Source organism: Falco biarmicus, chromosome 2 (genome assembly GCF_023638135.1).
Source record: "Falco biarmicus isolate bFalBia1 chromosome 2, bFalBia1.pri, whole genome shotgun sequence".
NCBI classification, from domain to species: domain Eukaryota; kingdom Metazoa; phylum Chordata; class Aves; order Falconiformes; family Falconidae; genus Falco; species Falco biarmicus.
The window spans coordinates 94,590,606-94,608,435 of record NC_079289.1 but is presented as its reverse complement, the minus strand read 5'-3'; the positions used below and the strand labels follow the sequence as shown (position 1 = coordinate 94,608,435).

General features: G+C 43.4%; 1 protein-coding gene across 1 annotated transcript in view; it reads left to right on the top strand.

The window, feature by feature from the left end:
* Window positions 1-3,632: 3,632 nt before the first annotated feature.
* The window catches only part of EGFL6 (EGF like domain multiple 6), a 44,157-nt gene continuing 29,959 nt past the window's right edge, over window positions 3,633-17,830 (top strand). Inside the window, exons 1-4 of the mRNA XM_056330001.1 lie at window positions 3,633-3,759; window positions 10,101-10,213; window positions 12,344-12,436; window positions 15,326-15,445. Of these exons, the coding sequence (XP_056185976.1) occupies window positions 3,692-3,759; window positions 10,101-10,213; window positions 12,344-12,436; window positions 15,326-15,445 (394 nt within the window). The 5' untranslated portion in view covers window positions 3,633-3,691. The remainder of the gene's footprint in view (window positions 3,760-10,100; window positions 10,214-12,343; window positions 12,437-15,325; window positions 15,446-17,830) is intronic.

Genomic DNA, 17,830 nt, shown 5'->3' with positions numbered 1-17,830 from the left:
CTTGAATCCCAGGCATACCTTTCTGTAGATTCTGAAAATGCTTCTCTATACCAGCTCAGTCCCAGTTTAGCAGGGGTAGCCACTGATATTGATGATGATAGCTAATGATGATGAACTATAAAAGAACTATGACTTTCTCTAGTAGCTAATCTGATCTATACATCAGGGCTCAAACTTACTCAACCTTACTTGTAACAACTGTGTGAATGACCTAAAATTGAAGCTCATTGATTACTGAGAGCAACATCAGTAACACTTAAACTCACAGCCATAAACGTTGTGCCTATTTTACTGTATTATTTCAGATTAAGATAAAATGGCATCTTTAAGGTCCTTTCCAATCTAAACCATTCTATGATTCTATGATTATTTAGCTTAGCATTTTTACTGTAAATAATTGCCATCTTTTTGAACAGTAAACCAAATGAAAGCAAGTTTTTCCATTATGTTATTATTGACCAGGTAATTTTACTGACAGCATTTTGCGCGTATCATAGAATCATAGAATACCAGGTTGGAAGGGACTTTTCTTGGCAAAAGACCCAAGACCTAAGAATTTCTCACTTTGGGAATCTTACAGCAAAACTCCATGACAGGGGATCTCAGGAAAGGTTGGTATCTTGCAGGTTAGAAGGTCAAAGAATGCAAATATTAATATCCTAGCAAAAATAACCATGCTCTACGAAATCCATTGCTCTTGTTTCTCTACTTACTGTTCTAAATGAAGGGCAGAGTTTCAGGTAATCATTTTATTATCTATCTACAAGTCATTCTTCAGAAAAAAGAAAGATTCTTAAGGAAATAATTATAACGGATAACAGACTACATACACTACAGTTCAGAACCAAATTCTCTTCTCACCATTAAAACTTGTTTTGAACACTAATCAATATTTTAATGGCAAGTCCAGCATTAAATGATACATTCATATCTATTTGTTAGAATAAATGTCCATAATGAAAACCATGCATTTTTGAATACAGATTTAAGTAATTGGAATGCTTTCTACATGATGCTGGTTTAACTAAAATTGAAAGAGTACTCCTCCCGTACAGGAAGACAAGCCTAATGAAGAGAGCTGGAGAGTCTCGAGGTACTACTGCATTTCAGAAAGACAGCAGAACAGCTGCAAACCAAAAGCAATGATTTTTGTGTCCAGCAGTCAGGAAAAAACCACCCTCTCTTTACCGTCCTGTACAGCACATAATAAGCAAGTTTTCTGGTTTGGGGTTTGGTTGTTTTTTTTTTTTTTTTTAATTAGACAGCATTTGAATCCTCAGACTAAATTTGCTGCCTTTTGATAGCTCTGACTTCATACTGCTCCACTCTCCAAGGTGACTTAAGCCTATTTGGGAGGATATCTGTTTTTTCAGGAGCCTGAAGAAATCAGCAGCAGATGACAGCCTGGCACAGGCTCAAAACCAAGAGCAGACAGGCAACACAAGGAAAACATCTGATTGTTTTAGGACCATTGGAAAATTCACCTTATTCAAAATGTTTTGATACAAACATTGTAGAAACTCCTGGAAAACCCTTCTGCAGAGATTTCAGACTGACCCAGACAGGAACTGCTGCTTCAGATACCTCTCTTGAGTGTAGATGTTGCTATTGCTCAGCAGAGGATTAAGCTGGAGTGACTAACATGACTGCTATCCCAGGTTTCCTGGACATTCCCATTCCCACGGCAAAGATGACAGAAGAAAAAGCTGGCCAAAGGCTTGTGCTTAAAATGCTGAGTTCAGTATGCCTGCATACAAACGCTGTCCAGCAGCATTCCTGGCAGTCCCTGGGGGCTGCAGACAGCCAGCAGCACTGCCAGCCAGCCCAGCCCAACCTGCTGAGGCACGCTTGATGACACCTACCGAACCGCACGCACGGGGTGACCCATGGCAGGTGACTGCGGGAAGTTCTATTTGCTTTTCCTGCCTTTACCACAGACTTCCTGGGTGATCCCAGGTAAGTCACTTATTCCTCAGCTTTCTCTTCCGTCACAAAAGGAAAACTAGTCCCTTCAGGCTCCCTCCCAGCAACGTTCCAGGACTGACACCATGCTCACAAGGGTCTGTGAGATGACTGAGTGGGTGGCGTGAATCAAATACAAACAGTCAAGAGTGATAAAAGGTTTCCCTATTTTATTTTGTGTTAGATATCTTATCACTGCAATCAGAGCTATTGTAGGTATTTCTTAAGAAATTTACCCAGCAGACAATGTTGGTTGTTTTACTCCAGAATTATTGTTGTAGGTCAGAATTCTCTCAACTTGAATATCCAAATTTGTTTCAACACTACTTTTATAAATATTTCTGCTTTCTGAATCAACTCCTTGACTTTGAATATTACATTGAATGTATATTGTCAGCACTTGGGATTTTTAAGTATGAATTACTACTTCCTTGTGATTACTTGTAACCTTCCATCACGCCGGCCTTTGTAACAGCTGCTCTTTGCACTCCCTGGTCTAACTATGGATGTGTCCAGCTATCAATGGGCTTAGACTCCAGTGTTGAGATATTTTGATAAGAACACTAAATCTGAATAAATAGCCCCTGCTTTTTACAGGTGCTATGCTCTCTTTGCTGATTCTGGGTGCCTTCTCCATATACTCAATACAGCAGCATTCCAGAGCTTGGGACTGTGAAAATTGTTCATAGTAGGATCTGGAAATTGGGAACAGAGTTAGTGCTTTTTCACACGATATCCTTTATTGCCAAAAAATGTTTAGCAAGTAGGCTAGTATGAGCATTGGCATAAAAAAAAAGAAGACATATCCTTCTCTCACTGGGTGCTTTTATCGTATGAGGAAGGCGAGGGATACAACAGAGGCTGAACATAGCTTAACAGTATTGCACTGCAAAGTTTTTCATTCGCTGGCAAACAACAGTCAAACCTTAATCAAATTTCTCCATCACTGCAAAAAGACAGCGTTCTTAATCTTGGAAAAAAACCCGCCAAAATCCTATACAAACCCCAGCACTCCCGAAGTGCAAGCACTATCCTAGGAGGACGCGCCAGGGGGTGAGGCAGCTCACAGACTGTGGCAGCAACAGCAGAGCCGAAGGCCTCGCCGGGAAGCGATAACGTTACCGAGGAGCATCAGCAGCTCAAAACCCTGGCACCCGGGCAGCAGCTTAAACAAACCGCGGCCACGGAAGGTCCTGCAGCTGAACGGCAAAACCTGAACATCTTCCAGTGCAGGCGTTATTTCCCCGTGATGGAACCCACCGCAGAGGTGCCACGGCGGGTGCGGGTGGGGGTGCGGGTGCTGGCGGAGGCAGAGCCCGCGGGGCGGCACCGGCAGATGCAGGGAATAAGCCGACAGCAGCGGCCGCGCCTGCTCTGGGGAGGGGCTGGGGGGCCGCACCGCTCGCCGGGATGGCTTTCCCCGGGGGGCACCGCCGAGGCTCCATGCCCGCATCCGCGGGGCGCCCCTTCCCCTCCGCCGCCCCGTCCCGCGAAGCCGCCTGCCCCGCCGGGGGTCGCTGCCCGCCCCGTCCCCAGAGCGCGGGACGCGCACAGCGCGCACGGCTGGAGGCGGGCCCGCCCCGCCCCGCCCTGCCCCACCCCTCCCGGTTATACGGCCCCGTCCCGCCGCTCGCCCGCCCTACGCACCGCCCGCCCGCCGCCGCGGGCCCGCCAGCCGTCGCCTCACCGCCGCGGGGCCGGGCCGGGCCCCCCTCCCCGCGGCCGGGCGATGGTGCCGGCGTCCGGGGCCGCCCTCCTCGCCGCCCTCCTCGCCGCCGCGCTGGCCGCCGCGGGCAGGTGAGCGGGGACGGCGGGGCGGGGAGGGTGCCCGGGGACCGCAGCCCCGCTGCGGCGCGGGGTCCGGCCGGGGCCGGGGCTGGGTCCCGATCCTCGGCCGGCGGCTCCGCGGGTGGCCGGGCCGGGCGGCGGCGTGCGCTCCCCGCCGTGCCGGGGGCTGCCGTGCTCGCCCGCAGGTGCGGGTGTCGGCGAGTCCCTCCGCTGAGCTCGCCCCGGCGGCGGCGGCGGGGCCCCGGTGCCGCTCGGCGCAGCGCCGTGTGAGGCGGCTGCGGGCGCCCGGCCCCGCCGTGCCGAGCGCCGCTCGCCGGGGGCTCGCCCGCCGCTTCCCCTCACGTAGGCACGCGGAAGCTGCGGGGCTGCCTTACTCGGGGAGCAGCGGTCCCCTCAGCGCAGCGGGGCCGATCCCGGCGGTGAGAACAGCCGCGCCGCGTACGGAACGGCGTGAGCTGCGCTGTCTCTGCCTTGTTTGTATAGACAGAGGCTTTGTCGTCAGCCCGCCGTGCCTGCGCGGTTCTGCAGAGACAGGTTCGCCCCAGAAACGGAACGAGATTTCGAGAGAGGGTAAATAAAGCCACTTGCTCCGGACCAAGGCACCCCAGCCTTCCCCTTCCCAGTTCTCCAGAAGCAAAGAGAACGCCGCCAGCGCTGCGGCGAGGGAGTAGCTGGCAGGAGACTTTGCAGCAACTGGGGATGAAGCCTTCAAGGTGGCGTGTGGCTTATTTGTTTAGTAGCAGATTTGTGAACGGGAATGTTTGTATCCCCAGCAAGCGGCGGCGTGCTGTGCCCGTGCACGCGGGCTGGCCAGCGGACAGGTCCTCGGGAGGAGTTAATGGACTCCAGACCTGCTCCTGCAGAAAATACATCTGCTCTTAAAGCAGAGCTCTGCTTGAATGCTGATGTTAGTTTTCTTGATGTTGTGTATTTGCCCTTCAAAGACTTTGAAAGGTGTAAAGCCACAAAATAAGAGCGTTATCTCTCTCCAGAAGAAAGTACAGCCTGGAGTTAGCTGAAGCTGAGAGTGGGGTGTTCAGTAAAAATGACATTTCCCAGGAAGTCGGGAAAGCGATGGGAAACCTACAGCATACCTAAGTCTGATTGCTCTGCAGCCTAGCTTGTCCAAGGTGGTGTTGGATGACGGTGGTGGTATCCCTCTTTTCTACCAAGATCGTTACTCTGCCTTGTCCGTTGGGAGGATGGGGAAAGAAGAGATTTTCAAACATCGTGTTGGAAGTGTTAGATGGCAAGGGACTCAAAGAGGACAAAGAAATACTATCTGCTCTAATTAGCCGGGGAGAAGGAACAGGAAATAGTAAAAATTGGAATCAGTTTTGAAAGACTGAATTAATTATGGTTAACTTTATCTCTTAGAAGTGTAGCTTTCATACCTAGACATGTAACCTTTCTGCTCTGAGCACTTCCTTTAAGGAGTCTGGTGGGCACATGAAGCCTTACAGAGGAACTTTTGCAAGTCCAAGCTAAACGTCATTTGGTGTTTTGGGAGGGTTGAGAGAGGGTGGAGCAGGGCTGTTGTTACGTTGCCTGTTGCCTGAAACTGGCTGAAGGGATAGCTAAGGCAAAGTTATTAAAAGATAACAGGTGACACATTTCTGGTTTTATTTAATATGACTATAGGTGAACTTTCCTGTAGAAAGAAGTCACTCTTCAAATAAACTTCTGTAAAACCAAACAAAACCAAAAAAACCAACCACCACCACCAACAAAACCCCTTGCTTTCGTTTGGCAAAGTGGTAAATGGATCCCTGCATGACACATTAAAAAAAAATTTTACTGTATTTCTTTCAAATTGCTAAGTTGTGAGAAACCAGCTTTTTGTCCTTCTGAATATACCAGTTGATCAAAATTTTAGGTTTGGTGCTAGCTGGTTTTTGCTAGTAGCAATGTCCAGAAAATTTTTAGAGGGAAATTAAAGAAAGATAATATCCTGCCTTTGAAGTTAACTGGAAGCTGCTAATAATATAACAGATCTTCCCCCCTCTGTCCCACCCCCAAGAGCAGGCAGCTATTGTATGTGCAAGAGCAGACCAAAAGTGTCCTGTAGAGATCTTGTGGAAACAGTGCACCAAATCTATTTAGCAGCTGTATCCTGAAGGAAAAAAAAAAAGTAAAAGCTCATAAATGTTCCTTCCCAAAGAAAACCTTGGTAAAATACAGAATATTAATGGGATCTGAAAATAAACAGATGTATTAACTCAAACCATACCTGACTTTGTTATCTACCTGGTTAAATCAGGCTTTTGAAGACTTTCTTAGTCATCCTCTGCAGCTGCTGCTGTCACATAACTCAGTTCAAGCAGGGCTTATGCTGCTCATGCTCACTGATTAGAACATGACAAGTAACTTTTTTCACCTCTGGGATTTTTCCTTCTTTTATTTTAACCATTATTGGTAAAATGGCTGCTAGTGAGGATTACAGTCCAGCACAGCTATCAGCTCAGTTACTATATTCAAAATTTTTGACTGCCCATTGGTATACAGATATTTTTAGTAGTTGGATTTGGCCTATGTCATGAACTAATTTTGAGAAAATTATGCAATGTAAACCTGTTTCCTTATTTTATAGAATGAAACAAGAAGAAGGAGGGGTAGGGGGTGGCAGGGAGATTCTCCTGGACAAGCAAGTTCCAACATTCAGGTGTGCTTTATTCCCCCTCTATCACCTGTTATACTATACTTGTAATATTTTCCTTTGCCGTTTTTTGTGTATTTAAGCTATTGGGGATATCAGTCCTACCCTATCAGTCAACCTCGCTTCGCTGAAGTCTACCTAGTCAGTTGGTCAGTGGAGCAGGTGAACTTTCTAAATGTTTTACTGTAAATACATGCTTTCTTTTAAGATATCAAACTGCAAGAAGTCAAAGGTACTGCATGTAGTAGTTCAAGTCTGTCCTCACATGACACTCCCAATTTATTTTGTCTGCTGCTTATGCCAGTGTAGGTACAGTCATATACGTACCTGGTCCTGGCCAGTATCTGAATGTTTTGCTGTGAAATGGTCCAACTTCTTTTGGGATAGAATTCATAATTCATGTTACTCCAGAGAGGAACAAGTTTTTTCAGCAGCAGGTGAATAAATGGGACATAACTTCATTAATGCCTATGTTTCTATCATTGCAGGAAACATTAGATCCTTCTCAACTTGCAAAAGAGACAGTGTATCTTAAAATTAGGTAGGAGTTGTTCTTCTGGTTCTTCAATGCTCTTCAAGACCTCTTACTGCGTTCATACTCTCGTATCCCCCTCAGACTATTAATGGACAGTAAGTAGTGCAAGAGCAAATGGATATAAATTGGCCTTTCTTTTAACAAGTTCTTCTTTCTCTCTTTTGGAGTTGCCTGACGTGCAGTAGGAAGCAATCAGATCCCCTCTCAGCTTTTGGTTTGTTCAAGTGAAGCCAAGTTCTTCTCATCCTCTGCAAAACAGGTCATTCTTCATATGTTTTATCATCATAGATACAATACATATTTCATATTTCTTTGCCATGGACGTTAAGAACTGTACACAATACAGCCTGATAAAGCAGCAATACAGCTTTCCTGGAATTTTACCTGAAACACCCGGGAGTCCCACTTACTTTATAATGGTGTTAGTGGCTCACAGTGGTGTTGTGACAGCCAATACAGCCAGCTCTTTCATTCTGTTTCATCAAGTAAGGCAGCCTCAGCTTACTGTAGAAGTTCTTGTTCTTCGTCTTCATCAAAGAACGTCTTCAATGTTTTTTGCTAAATGCCATCCTGCTGGTGTTAGCAATGTCACAGCCACATGAAGTTGGTTATTTCTCTCCTGCCTGTGCGCCCTGGATGGCTCAGTCTGCCACTTGGTGCCTTTGGCAGCAGTGCTGTAAGCTGCTGACCCTCAGAGGACAGAGTTCTTCACTAGAAATGTAGAGACCACTTTTGCCACTGACCTGCACAGTCTATCTTCTCTTGCCTTTCTTCTTCAGTCACATATTTAGGCTGCAGGTCCTTCAAGGCCAGGAATTTTTTGCACTCTGAGCAGGCAGTCACAAGCACAGCAATCTCACTTAGGCCTCTAGGTACTTGCTGTGAAATCCTACATGAATATCATATAGGGAGAGATCAAAAGCATCCTGTGCCTCTGGTCTGCATTACTTCTCCCCCAGTGTCCAAGAGGGTCCTTGTGACATTCACCCAGAAAGAATCTGCCTGAAAGGATCTTTTTCTAAAGTTCTTTCTTTTGCACAAAATGCTGAACTCCTGACAGCAATAACTGAGCTGGTGGCTGGTGGTTCTTCATGGTTCGGAGGGACTAGCCTGGTAAAACTGGTTTTCCTCCCAGATTTTGGGATCAAGGAGGACTCTCAATGACCTAGTTGAGCTTTCCCACTGCCGAAGACAGACTTTCACTTGGTGCTTGTTGTGGAAGTCAGAACAATATCTAAAAAGTTCAGCTATGTTCATTTTATTTGCAGTTTTATGGAACATTTCAATAATGTTTTAAGATGTTTGTACTGAAATCTTGTGAGATATTATATAATTTGTAAAGACATTTTCATTTGATTTTGAAGTGAATTATTAAATAAAACATCACTGAATGAGTTTGTCTTCCTGTGAAATTGAGCACCTTCTGGAAAGTAATGAGATCCTGCTTCCTCCAAGCTTTAGGCATTTTAACCTTCAAGGGGAGTCATAGCACTATCCAGCTGTGTTCAAGGGGACTTTCTGGGATGTAAGCAGAATATACATTTACTATCAAGGTGAATTCAAGGGCACTTCCTAGCATGCAAGCAGAACATGTTCTTTAATTTGTATACTTGCAGGTGATGGAAACCAAGAGCATTTGAATGAACAAAACAGAAAAAGGTTGTTTTACTGTGTATAAACCCAGAGGGAGGATGCTGATTTCTAATAGACGCACATACAGAAATCATAGCTGTTCAATACGCTTTTTCTGCTGCCTGAAGACAGGGTATTTGTACTTCTGTAAACTGCATCACTGGGTAAATGAGAAAGGCTGAGTGACTTCAGAAAAATTTATTTCAACACTGAAGTCTTTTTTACTTGCCAGGTGACATAAGAACCATCTCTTCGTTCAGGGTATCTCAGATAGATGAGCTTATGTGTTCCTTGTGAACTCTCTTCTCTTTCCAATGGTTCTGCTACTGAAGAAAACTCTGAAGGAACATCTTGTATCTTTGAAGTGTATGCGCATACTTATTTTACTACTTTGCCTTAGTGATGTTTGCGGTAACTGTTCCAGTATGAGTGCAACCCTTACAGATAAGCATGGGAGCATATGTGTGAAGCACTGCTGTAAGGTGATAAAGCAATGCCTTTATTGTGCATCAGACTAAAAAATGTGAAAGTGCCTGGGCTGTTGACATTTTTTCCATTTTTTTTTTCCCGCCACCAGGGGGATGTTTGTTGTTGCTTATTGCCCTCCTCAATACCCCGAATCACTCACTACAGAGCTCTCACAGATAAGGTATTTTCTGTGTCAGAAACACCACTTTTGACTCTTTGAAGAAAGTGTATTTTAAATTATGGCCTGGAAAAGCAGTGAGGACAGAGGATTTTTGATAAAGAAGAGAATTTCATAAAGGGGACAGACATGTGGTAATGAAGATTTTAAGTAACAGCAAACAGAGGGAGAAGAGAACTAGAGTCACAGCACCCCTTGCAGCATAGAGTAGGTCTAGAAGACTTACACAGTTGTGGATTTCCATCATATTTATAGTTTTGGCAACTAACATTGCAGGTTTTCCAACTCTTGCAGCTACTGATCTGCACAGTGACTTTGAACCCCCTGGGCTTATTGGCAGACTTAATGTTAATTTGTATGGTCAGGGAGACCAGTACAACCAGAATGCGTAGGACTTGCAGGCTCATACATGCAAATTGATTGTGTAAGTCACTAGCTTTTATGGGGCTGACTGGTGTTCAGAAAGCTGCTTTTCTGTAGAATCGGTATTTCATCATCCAAAGCAGTACTTCTGTCAGGTATGGCATCATATATTCCATCCAGATTCTTCAAGTGACACAAGCTGGAGCAGCCCCATTGACTTAACTGATACTAAAAATGAGTCATTGTAGTAGGGGACTTGGCTGTATTTTTTGCCTTTGCCATGTTTCTCATTAGAAAGGATTTATGTTGCACAGTTAATTTATTGCAGCTGAAACTTTCCCATCTTCCCTGTTTCTCCAACCACATGCAACTTTGCATCCCTGTCTAGGAACACTTCCCTAGGTTCAGTGAAAGGAAAATGCCTGACGGTGGATAAAACATAAGGGAAATGTACAAAGGAGTATACGAAGCAAAGTGCGTTTGCCTGTTGGAGCTAGTATTTATCCTTCCTTACACAGCTCAAGAGCTCCTGGGCAGCTGGTGGCTGTGAGACAGCCTGGGGTGTGTCGCTATGGTTCTAGGTTGGATTGCTGTTATGGCTGGAAAAAGAACAACAAGGGCCACTGTGAAGGTAACATTAACACTTTATGCTTGTTTCCTCTCCATGGCGGTGTACTTGGTACTAATAAAGGGATTTCATATATGTCTGCCAGAAGTTACAGAAATAAACTTTCTGAGGAGTGAAATCTCTTAACTCTGTGAGAGAGTGACTAAAACATGTTTGAGAGACCATCTCCTCAAAAAAGCAGACCTTTGGGTAAATAACACCAAGCCATAAAAAACACATTCAAAAATTCTTAGGTCCAGAAGGGACCATCTGTTCTAACCTCCTGCACAGCCCTGGTCAGTGCCTGTATTGTTACAGCTGTCAAGTAAGTGCCAAAAATGCAGTGTTTTCTAATGCTACATATGGACCTCTAAAATGGTTTTCTATCAGTTGGTATCCTTTATCTTCAGAGTACACAGCCTCTGAGAACCAGGAGGTTTTAACTTTCTAAAAATATAAATAAAACTTAAGCAATAAGTGCTCCTGACTTGAGCTCAGGTAGCTGGCCAGCATTCTGGTCTGTGGATGGTTGGCTTAGTGAAAAGTCGATGCCTCTTAAGACACTTCGAATTTACAAAAGCTCTACAGATCCCAAGGAGAAGGTGATGTGGAATCTCTCTGTAGCTGTACTTGGGCAAAACACAACAAAATCATAAAACGGATGTTCTAGGAATCTTTTTCAGATGTTGCACCTGTTGTCCCAGAGAGTTTGGCATTGTATATCCAGTGAATTTGAGTAGAGGATTAGGGTTATTAATTGCTGAAAATCAACCTACTTGTATCTAAAAGGGAAAGATGCCAAAATGTCTCTGTTCTGTATATATAGCATATCAGTTTAAAAAAGGAAAAGTGATTAATGCCTTTATTAATATTTCCGCATTGCTTAATAGCACCTTATTTTTGATGCAAATGAGTGCCTGGAGGGACAACTGGTAAATGTAACTTTGATCAGCCAGTGGAATAGGTTGTCTTGTTTTAAAGCAATAGGTTGCTTTTGTACTAAAGTACAGTTTTCATTAACTTCTACGTTTCATCTTTAGCAGATTTTTTTAAGCCAACTATAATGTAATTCTGCACTGTAAATTCAGATGCAGTGGTGTTCCCTATTTCAGTGCTAATACTCAGCTGGTCTTGCAGTATGTCACGCTGCATTCAGGGATAGAGGTAGTGTTGAAAAATGCCTTAATCTGCAAAGCTGGTGAATCAGTTCATCTGAATCAATCTTTATATGTATGGAAGATACTTGAATTTAGAAGTATGAATTTTAATTTTGAATTTTACTATATAGTTACTAACACTGTGACACTCCTATTTCCTGTAGTTTGCATAGCAGCTTTAATTACACAAGGTAGCAAGATGCGCATCCTGGCGCATACTCTTTCACTGTTTTTCCACAGCTAGTCCTGGTCTAAATGCATGTTTGATCTGCTTTCCTGAATAACCCTCATGTTGACAATCACACTGACTTTAGGAGCTGTAAGCCTTATAAAAGTCAGCATTTAATTTCTGACTAATAATCCAGAGGGATGAGAGTTAGAATATGTCTCCATGCTAAGTATAGCCCTCCCAAATCATTGTAAACCTGATGTAATTATACTAGTGGGATATGTGGGAAGGAAGGTTGCCTGATCATTTGACAGATGTGCTCTGAATGTTCCACCATGAGATGGACACATTCCTCAGCTGTAGCTGAGAAGATAAAGACTGGAAAACTATGGTAGTGTGTCTCCTTTGGCTGCAGGAGTGCTGTTGCCTCTTTCCTACTCCAGATGCCAAGCATAGCAAGTTAAGCTCTGGTTAGCTGCTTCTCACATAGGCTTCTTCAAAATAGGAAAAAGGCAAGAGTACGAAACTAAATGTAATCATAAGCGTGGCAGAAAAACATGAGGAAGAGAGCTAAAAGGAGTCTCTTCTTTTTCAGGTCTTTACAAACCTGGAAAAGCACGCACTCGTGTAATCTGTGCTAGTGTCACATTTTTTAAGCAGAACTAAAGTGTTTAGCAGTAGGTACCATTCCCAAACTAGAGGGAGAGGTACAGAGAATGTGGAACTTGTGCAACAAGTTTTTAGGCAAGTAAGCAGGACGAAAGTTCTCAATTATAGTATTTCTAACTTTTTCTTTTTCTCTCTGCTTTCTCTGCCTGACTCCGCCAGCAATCTGTGGACATGGCTGCAAGTATGGCGAGTGCGTGGGACCAAACAAATGCAAATGTTTCCCTGGATTTACAGGGAAAACCTGTAATCAAGGTTTGTGCACATGGGGATATTACTCCAGAAAGCAGACTGTTGATATTCTGTCTCCTTATCTTGTACTATGGATTGTGTCATCTTCCAAAATAGTAAAACAAAATATTTTCTCGTTTACATAGAAGAGGTTAGAGTTTAAGGCTTTTGGATCTCTAACATCCCCGGCAAGCTCGAAGCCTTCTTCAGCATACAGAAGTTTGAACGTATAACATGCATCTCCTGTGGGCTGATGACAAGGGCAAACTGACACGTTTATAATCAGAGGATTAAGGCATCGACAGATTATATAGGAAATTATTAGAAAAGAGGGAAGTCAAATCCAGAACCCATGTTATTTTCCTAACTAGCAGCCCATGTTACTTTCTTAACTAACCTTCACATCAGAAGGACATGCAGTTACGTGCTAGATGTGTAATTTCTCAATTGTCTGGGCCAATGCCATCTGTTTGCACATGCTGATTGGTAATTCTGGGAACCAGACATGGGAATCTTTAGAACTGCAGATTCAGAAACCTTGAATGCACCACTTTCCCTCCATAAACTGCAATTAGATATGAAAATATTTCAGCTAACACAGTGGTGACAACTCAGCTTTTTTTTTTTTCCCCTGTTCCAATATATGAGACCCCTGTGTTGGATCAGATGAAAGGAGCAGTTCACAGTGTGTGGAGGGACCATCCTACTGCAGTGCAGATGAGTGAGCTGCAGGTGCTGTGAGGGAAGCATGACATAAAGGCCATGCAAATGGATGAGTCTATCCTTGCTACCTTCCTAAGCACCTGCAGCCTTTGCTTGAAAACATTGCATCGACATACTAAAGACACATTTTTCAGAGTCAAAACAATCCACTTGTTATACAATATCTTTCAGACTGTACTATAAATCTATAGTGTTATGTATTTTGGGACACTATCTTTCGTGCTTCTGATGTTGCTCACAGGGGAAGAAGTCAATTCCTCAGTACGACTAGACAGGAAAGTGAAACAGCAGCCGTGGTTGTGTGTAATAGATATGAAGGAATCACTTACAACTCCAGCCTTTAAACCTGGAAGTTTAAGCTCAAAAATTATTTGGCAGCTTAAAAGTTACCAAAAGGCAACAGAGAAGCCCCCAGCTTTTGGGTGTTTCCTTTGCAATAACTGCAGCTGCATTCAATATGCCTTCTGTAGGCAAGCAGATCAGTTCTGTGCACATGCAATAGATTCAGCATCTGAGGCTTGGGGGAAGCACCGGGCAAACCTACATATGCAAATTGCCTGTTAGGTCCCTGGGCTGTTCTACCTTCTGAAGCATGGCCAGGAATTTTTTAGCAAAGTGGTAGCTGGCACAGGCCACAAATGTCCCAGAGCTATTTCAATAGTATAGCCATATAGGTGGTCATGTTCCAGCAGCCAGGAATGCTCAGAGCCACTTTTAACTTACTGGCAGATATAGCCTTGGTTTGTCCTTACAGCAGAATGCCCTGCTGAGCAAGCTCAACCATGAGCTAACTAAAATAACAGAGATAAGGGGACTGTATTAGTCTGCCACCAAGTCTGAGCTAAATTAGCCTTATCTTCATAGGTTCTCTTTTAGAGCTGTGTATGCTATCTGTGCATTACTGTGCATTGTGTAAGATATGTGCAGCTAAGCACTTTTGAAAATGTATGGTCTAAGTGGAATAACTCTTGTTCCCTAGTTTGCTCTCTAGTTTCTTTGTTAAGAGAGTCTTGGTTATTTAGTGGAGCCACAGTAGCACAAAAATCTCGTGTGATTTGCAGCCTGATAGGTTGTCCTTTTTCAAACAGGCCCTAAGTTTAATAATAGAATGAAACCCTCTTTTTCTTCCCTGGGCTGAGCTGTAACAAGCACTTCTGCACATGTATAACCCCCCCAAAGGTTACGCTTTGAATGGTCTGGAATTTTTTCTGTGGTCCACAGGGCACATAGACATGAGAACAGATGCTTCTCCCATTAGAAGTGGAGCTGCACAAGCTCAGTGTTTGCTTGGAGAGTTGCATCTTTACTGAAACTATATTACTGGTCATATGTGCCTTTAAACACATGTTGAACAGGCTGCATATGCCTGTGTATTCTGTTAATGGGTTCTGTCTGCGTACTAATCAGATTTCAAATTACTAGAAGTAGAGGTGTCAGTTCACAGAAGTCACAAGCACAGATACTGTCCCCTTGTCATAGGACCAATACCAATGTCAACACTTCTCTGCCTATATCACACAAATAAAACTTTAGAATTCTAGTTTTCTCCCTGTGAAGGATATCTATTGGGAATTTGAAATTAATTTAGTTTCAGAAAAGCCTTTAAATCCTGGATTTTGAGAAGGATTTAGGATGCTTTTATTCTTGGGATTTTGAGATTTTTGAGATTTGTCCTTCTATTCTTGAAATCAACTAATTCGTGTCATATATCGCATTTCATTTCCGCTACTGATAACCTTGGTGCCAATGTGTAGTTTAGAAAAAAAAAATATCTGTTTTGCTTTATCTCAAGCTGATTTGCTGTTCTTAGTCTCATGCTTTTGCCTTTCTAATACAGAGGTCAACTGGAGGGCTAGAATCTCCAGCTAGAACCAGAGAAATCTGGAAAAATAACTCCCGGAAAAGACTATGCAATTTTCTCCCTACCCCTTCACCACTTCCTCACTAGCTGCCAGATGTGTCCAGAGCTTGCATTAGTTTTCCAGGTGTCAAGACTGTGTATGTTAGTTTTGCTAGCAGTCTTTTCAGGCAGATGGTCTGCTAAACTCCCATCTTGCAAGGGGCTGGCTCATTTTCAATCCAGGGGATTTTACTGTGGGGAATTCAAGGCATTAGGCAATGTTATCCACCTATATGTATGAATATATGTATACAAACCCAGCACTTACTTCATTCCAATGACTTCTGCAGATCTGAATGAATGTGGACTGAAACCACGTCCCTGTGAACACAGATGTATGAATACACATGGCAGCTACAAGTGCTATTGTCTCAACGGGTACATGCTTATGCCAGATGGCACATGTGCAAGTAAGTAATAGAGCTGATAGGACAGGCATACCAAAATCATCTAATCGCATTTCATCCCAGCAGATTTTTTTCTTGTGATGGGATTTAGCTTATTCAGGATAGGGTCTTTGCCTTAGCACACTGGTACTGTCAGCAGCTGAAAGAGGCTTTCTGTTTGGCAGTACTTGGACAAAGTAAACTAGGTCATACTTGTGTTTTGGTGTTCAGAGGAATTTTTGTCCTGCTAGAAGTAAAAATCTTTGATAGCATTATTTCAGATGAAGGCTAGCTAGTATAACCTTGGTACATAGTCCTGCCAGTTCATCTGTTGAATAAGGATTAATGAATCTATCCAAGCAAAGCACCAATATAGACTACTTTTTGCTGTGGTGAATTTCATGCCATTATTCCTTGCTTTACCTTTCTATGCTCCTTGACTAATTTATTTTACGTTTCTCACAGTTGCTGCCAGCTTTTTGTAAACATTTGTTCATTGAACTAAAGCTTATCTAAACTATATTTCTACCTATTTTGTCTTTAAGTCAGCATGTAATGCAAAGCATTCTGCTTTCTTAGCCAACCTGATTTTTCAGACCTGAGGAAGCTTCTTATTTTCCAATGATACTTTTGTGTGCAGAAAATACTTTTTTTTCTTCACCTGAGTTGTTCCATATGGGTATTTTGGCTTGGAATTTCACAAAACCCTATGTAGCATGGTGGCAGCCCTTTATGTAGTCCACTGGACTGGAGCAGATGCATCAGTTGGACAAGGAGGTTGGTCTGAGCAGTGGAACAATCTGCTTAGAGATCTATCCTAAACCAGTGGACCTAGCTCTGTGGTGTGCAGCACAATCTTTCCCATGGATATGACAGAAGACCATAAACCCTGAAAGGCTTTGATCTCCAAACCCTGAAGACAACCATTCACCAGGTAGAACACCCATGTGGCAAGTTTGCTGTTAGTCTTGGGATAATTGGAAAAACACCCAGGCTTGGCAAACACTTGCAGGAGTGTAGGATCTGCAGATGTGGGGCAAGTAGGAAGGCCAGAGCTTTTATTTTCTCTTATGGCAGGGAGACTGAAATTGCCACGAAAGGTGCCTGGGGCCAGAGCTTTTGGAGGGTTTCCCTTCCCTGCATCACAGCTCAGGGTTGTGCTTCTGTATTATTAAGCATGGTCTGTATCACCAGCAGACAACAGCTGCAGGGCTGTGAGATGCCTGAGAAATGGATAGATATTCCTTCCATTTCATCCATTACACAAGATAATTTGTGTATTTGCTGACATCATATGCTGAGCAGTTTTCAGTAAGGCCACTGTCTTACGGACAGCTGAAGTTGGCAGAAGGCAGGACTACAGTCAAAAGAAACAATCATTTGAGCCCAGCAGCAGATTTGTCCCATCCATCCCTCAGTCCTGCTCCCCTGAGCACAAATGCTTGCTGCAGCCACGCTTTTGAACCAAGTCAGAAAGCCAGATCCAGACTGTAACTTAAGATTTCTGCTGCATTACTTTTAAGCCGGTCTTAGTTCAGGATTTGTTTCCTGATTTAAGAAACTCTGCATTTGTACCAAATATGCAATTGCACTATCCTTTGCTTAAGCCAATACAAAATGCTGAATTTCTCAGTGGCAATGGTGGCCAATGTCAAGTATGTATGAAAAAATTGCCTGAGCCACTGTGAGCCCTGAAGCTCGTGTTTGACTTTGACAGGAAACATTATTTCTCAGCGGAACCCTGACAAACCCTGACACAGAATCAAACCGAATTTCAAGAGGAAAGCCAGGTTTCCCATAGAAGGGAAGTCTTCATTCTTCACAGCTCTAGTTAAGGAGGAAAAATAATGTTCATCCAGTTTGTGCCTCATTAACCCAACCCATCTACCACCTTCCAGTTCTGAAGGGCCTTGATTTTCTTAAGCAGAAACTACGATTATAAAATGAGGCAGTAAATTATTTGCTCGAATAGAAATTACTCTTGGTTAAGTTTAGTAGCCTCCCATTTCACTTGATGCTGCCGTAAAGCTTGTGCTCAGATAAAACTCTAGGTTGTTTAGCCAATTATATAATTCTCATCATTTTATTCAGACAAGCATTTTGAGCATATTATTGCTCCTTTGAATCAAATTCAGCATGATGTAAGTCTCCTTAGCAAGATGGATTCCTCCTAGTCTGAGCAGTCAGGCTTGTCTGCAGCCACACCAACGGACCATGGAGCTGGAAGAAGGGTATCAGAAGAAGAATGTGGCTTTGGGCCACAGAGAACCATTGCTTGAAATAGTAGGTTAGTAACTAACATAAAATCATCCAAACTCTGCAGGAATTATTCTACTAGATCTGATTAGTGGTTTGTCTAAGCCAATGTTATAGCTAACCAAAGCCAGGAATAGGAGCTTCAAACAAAAG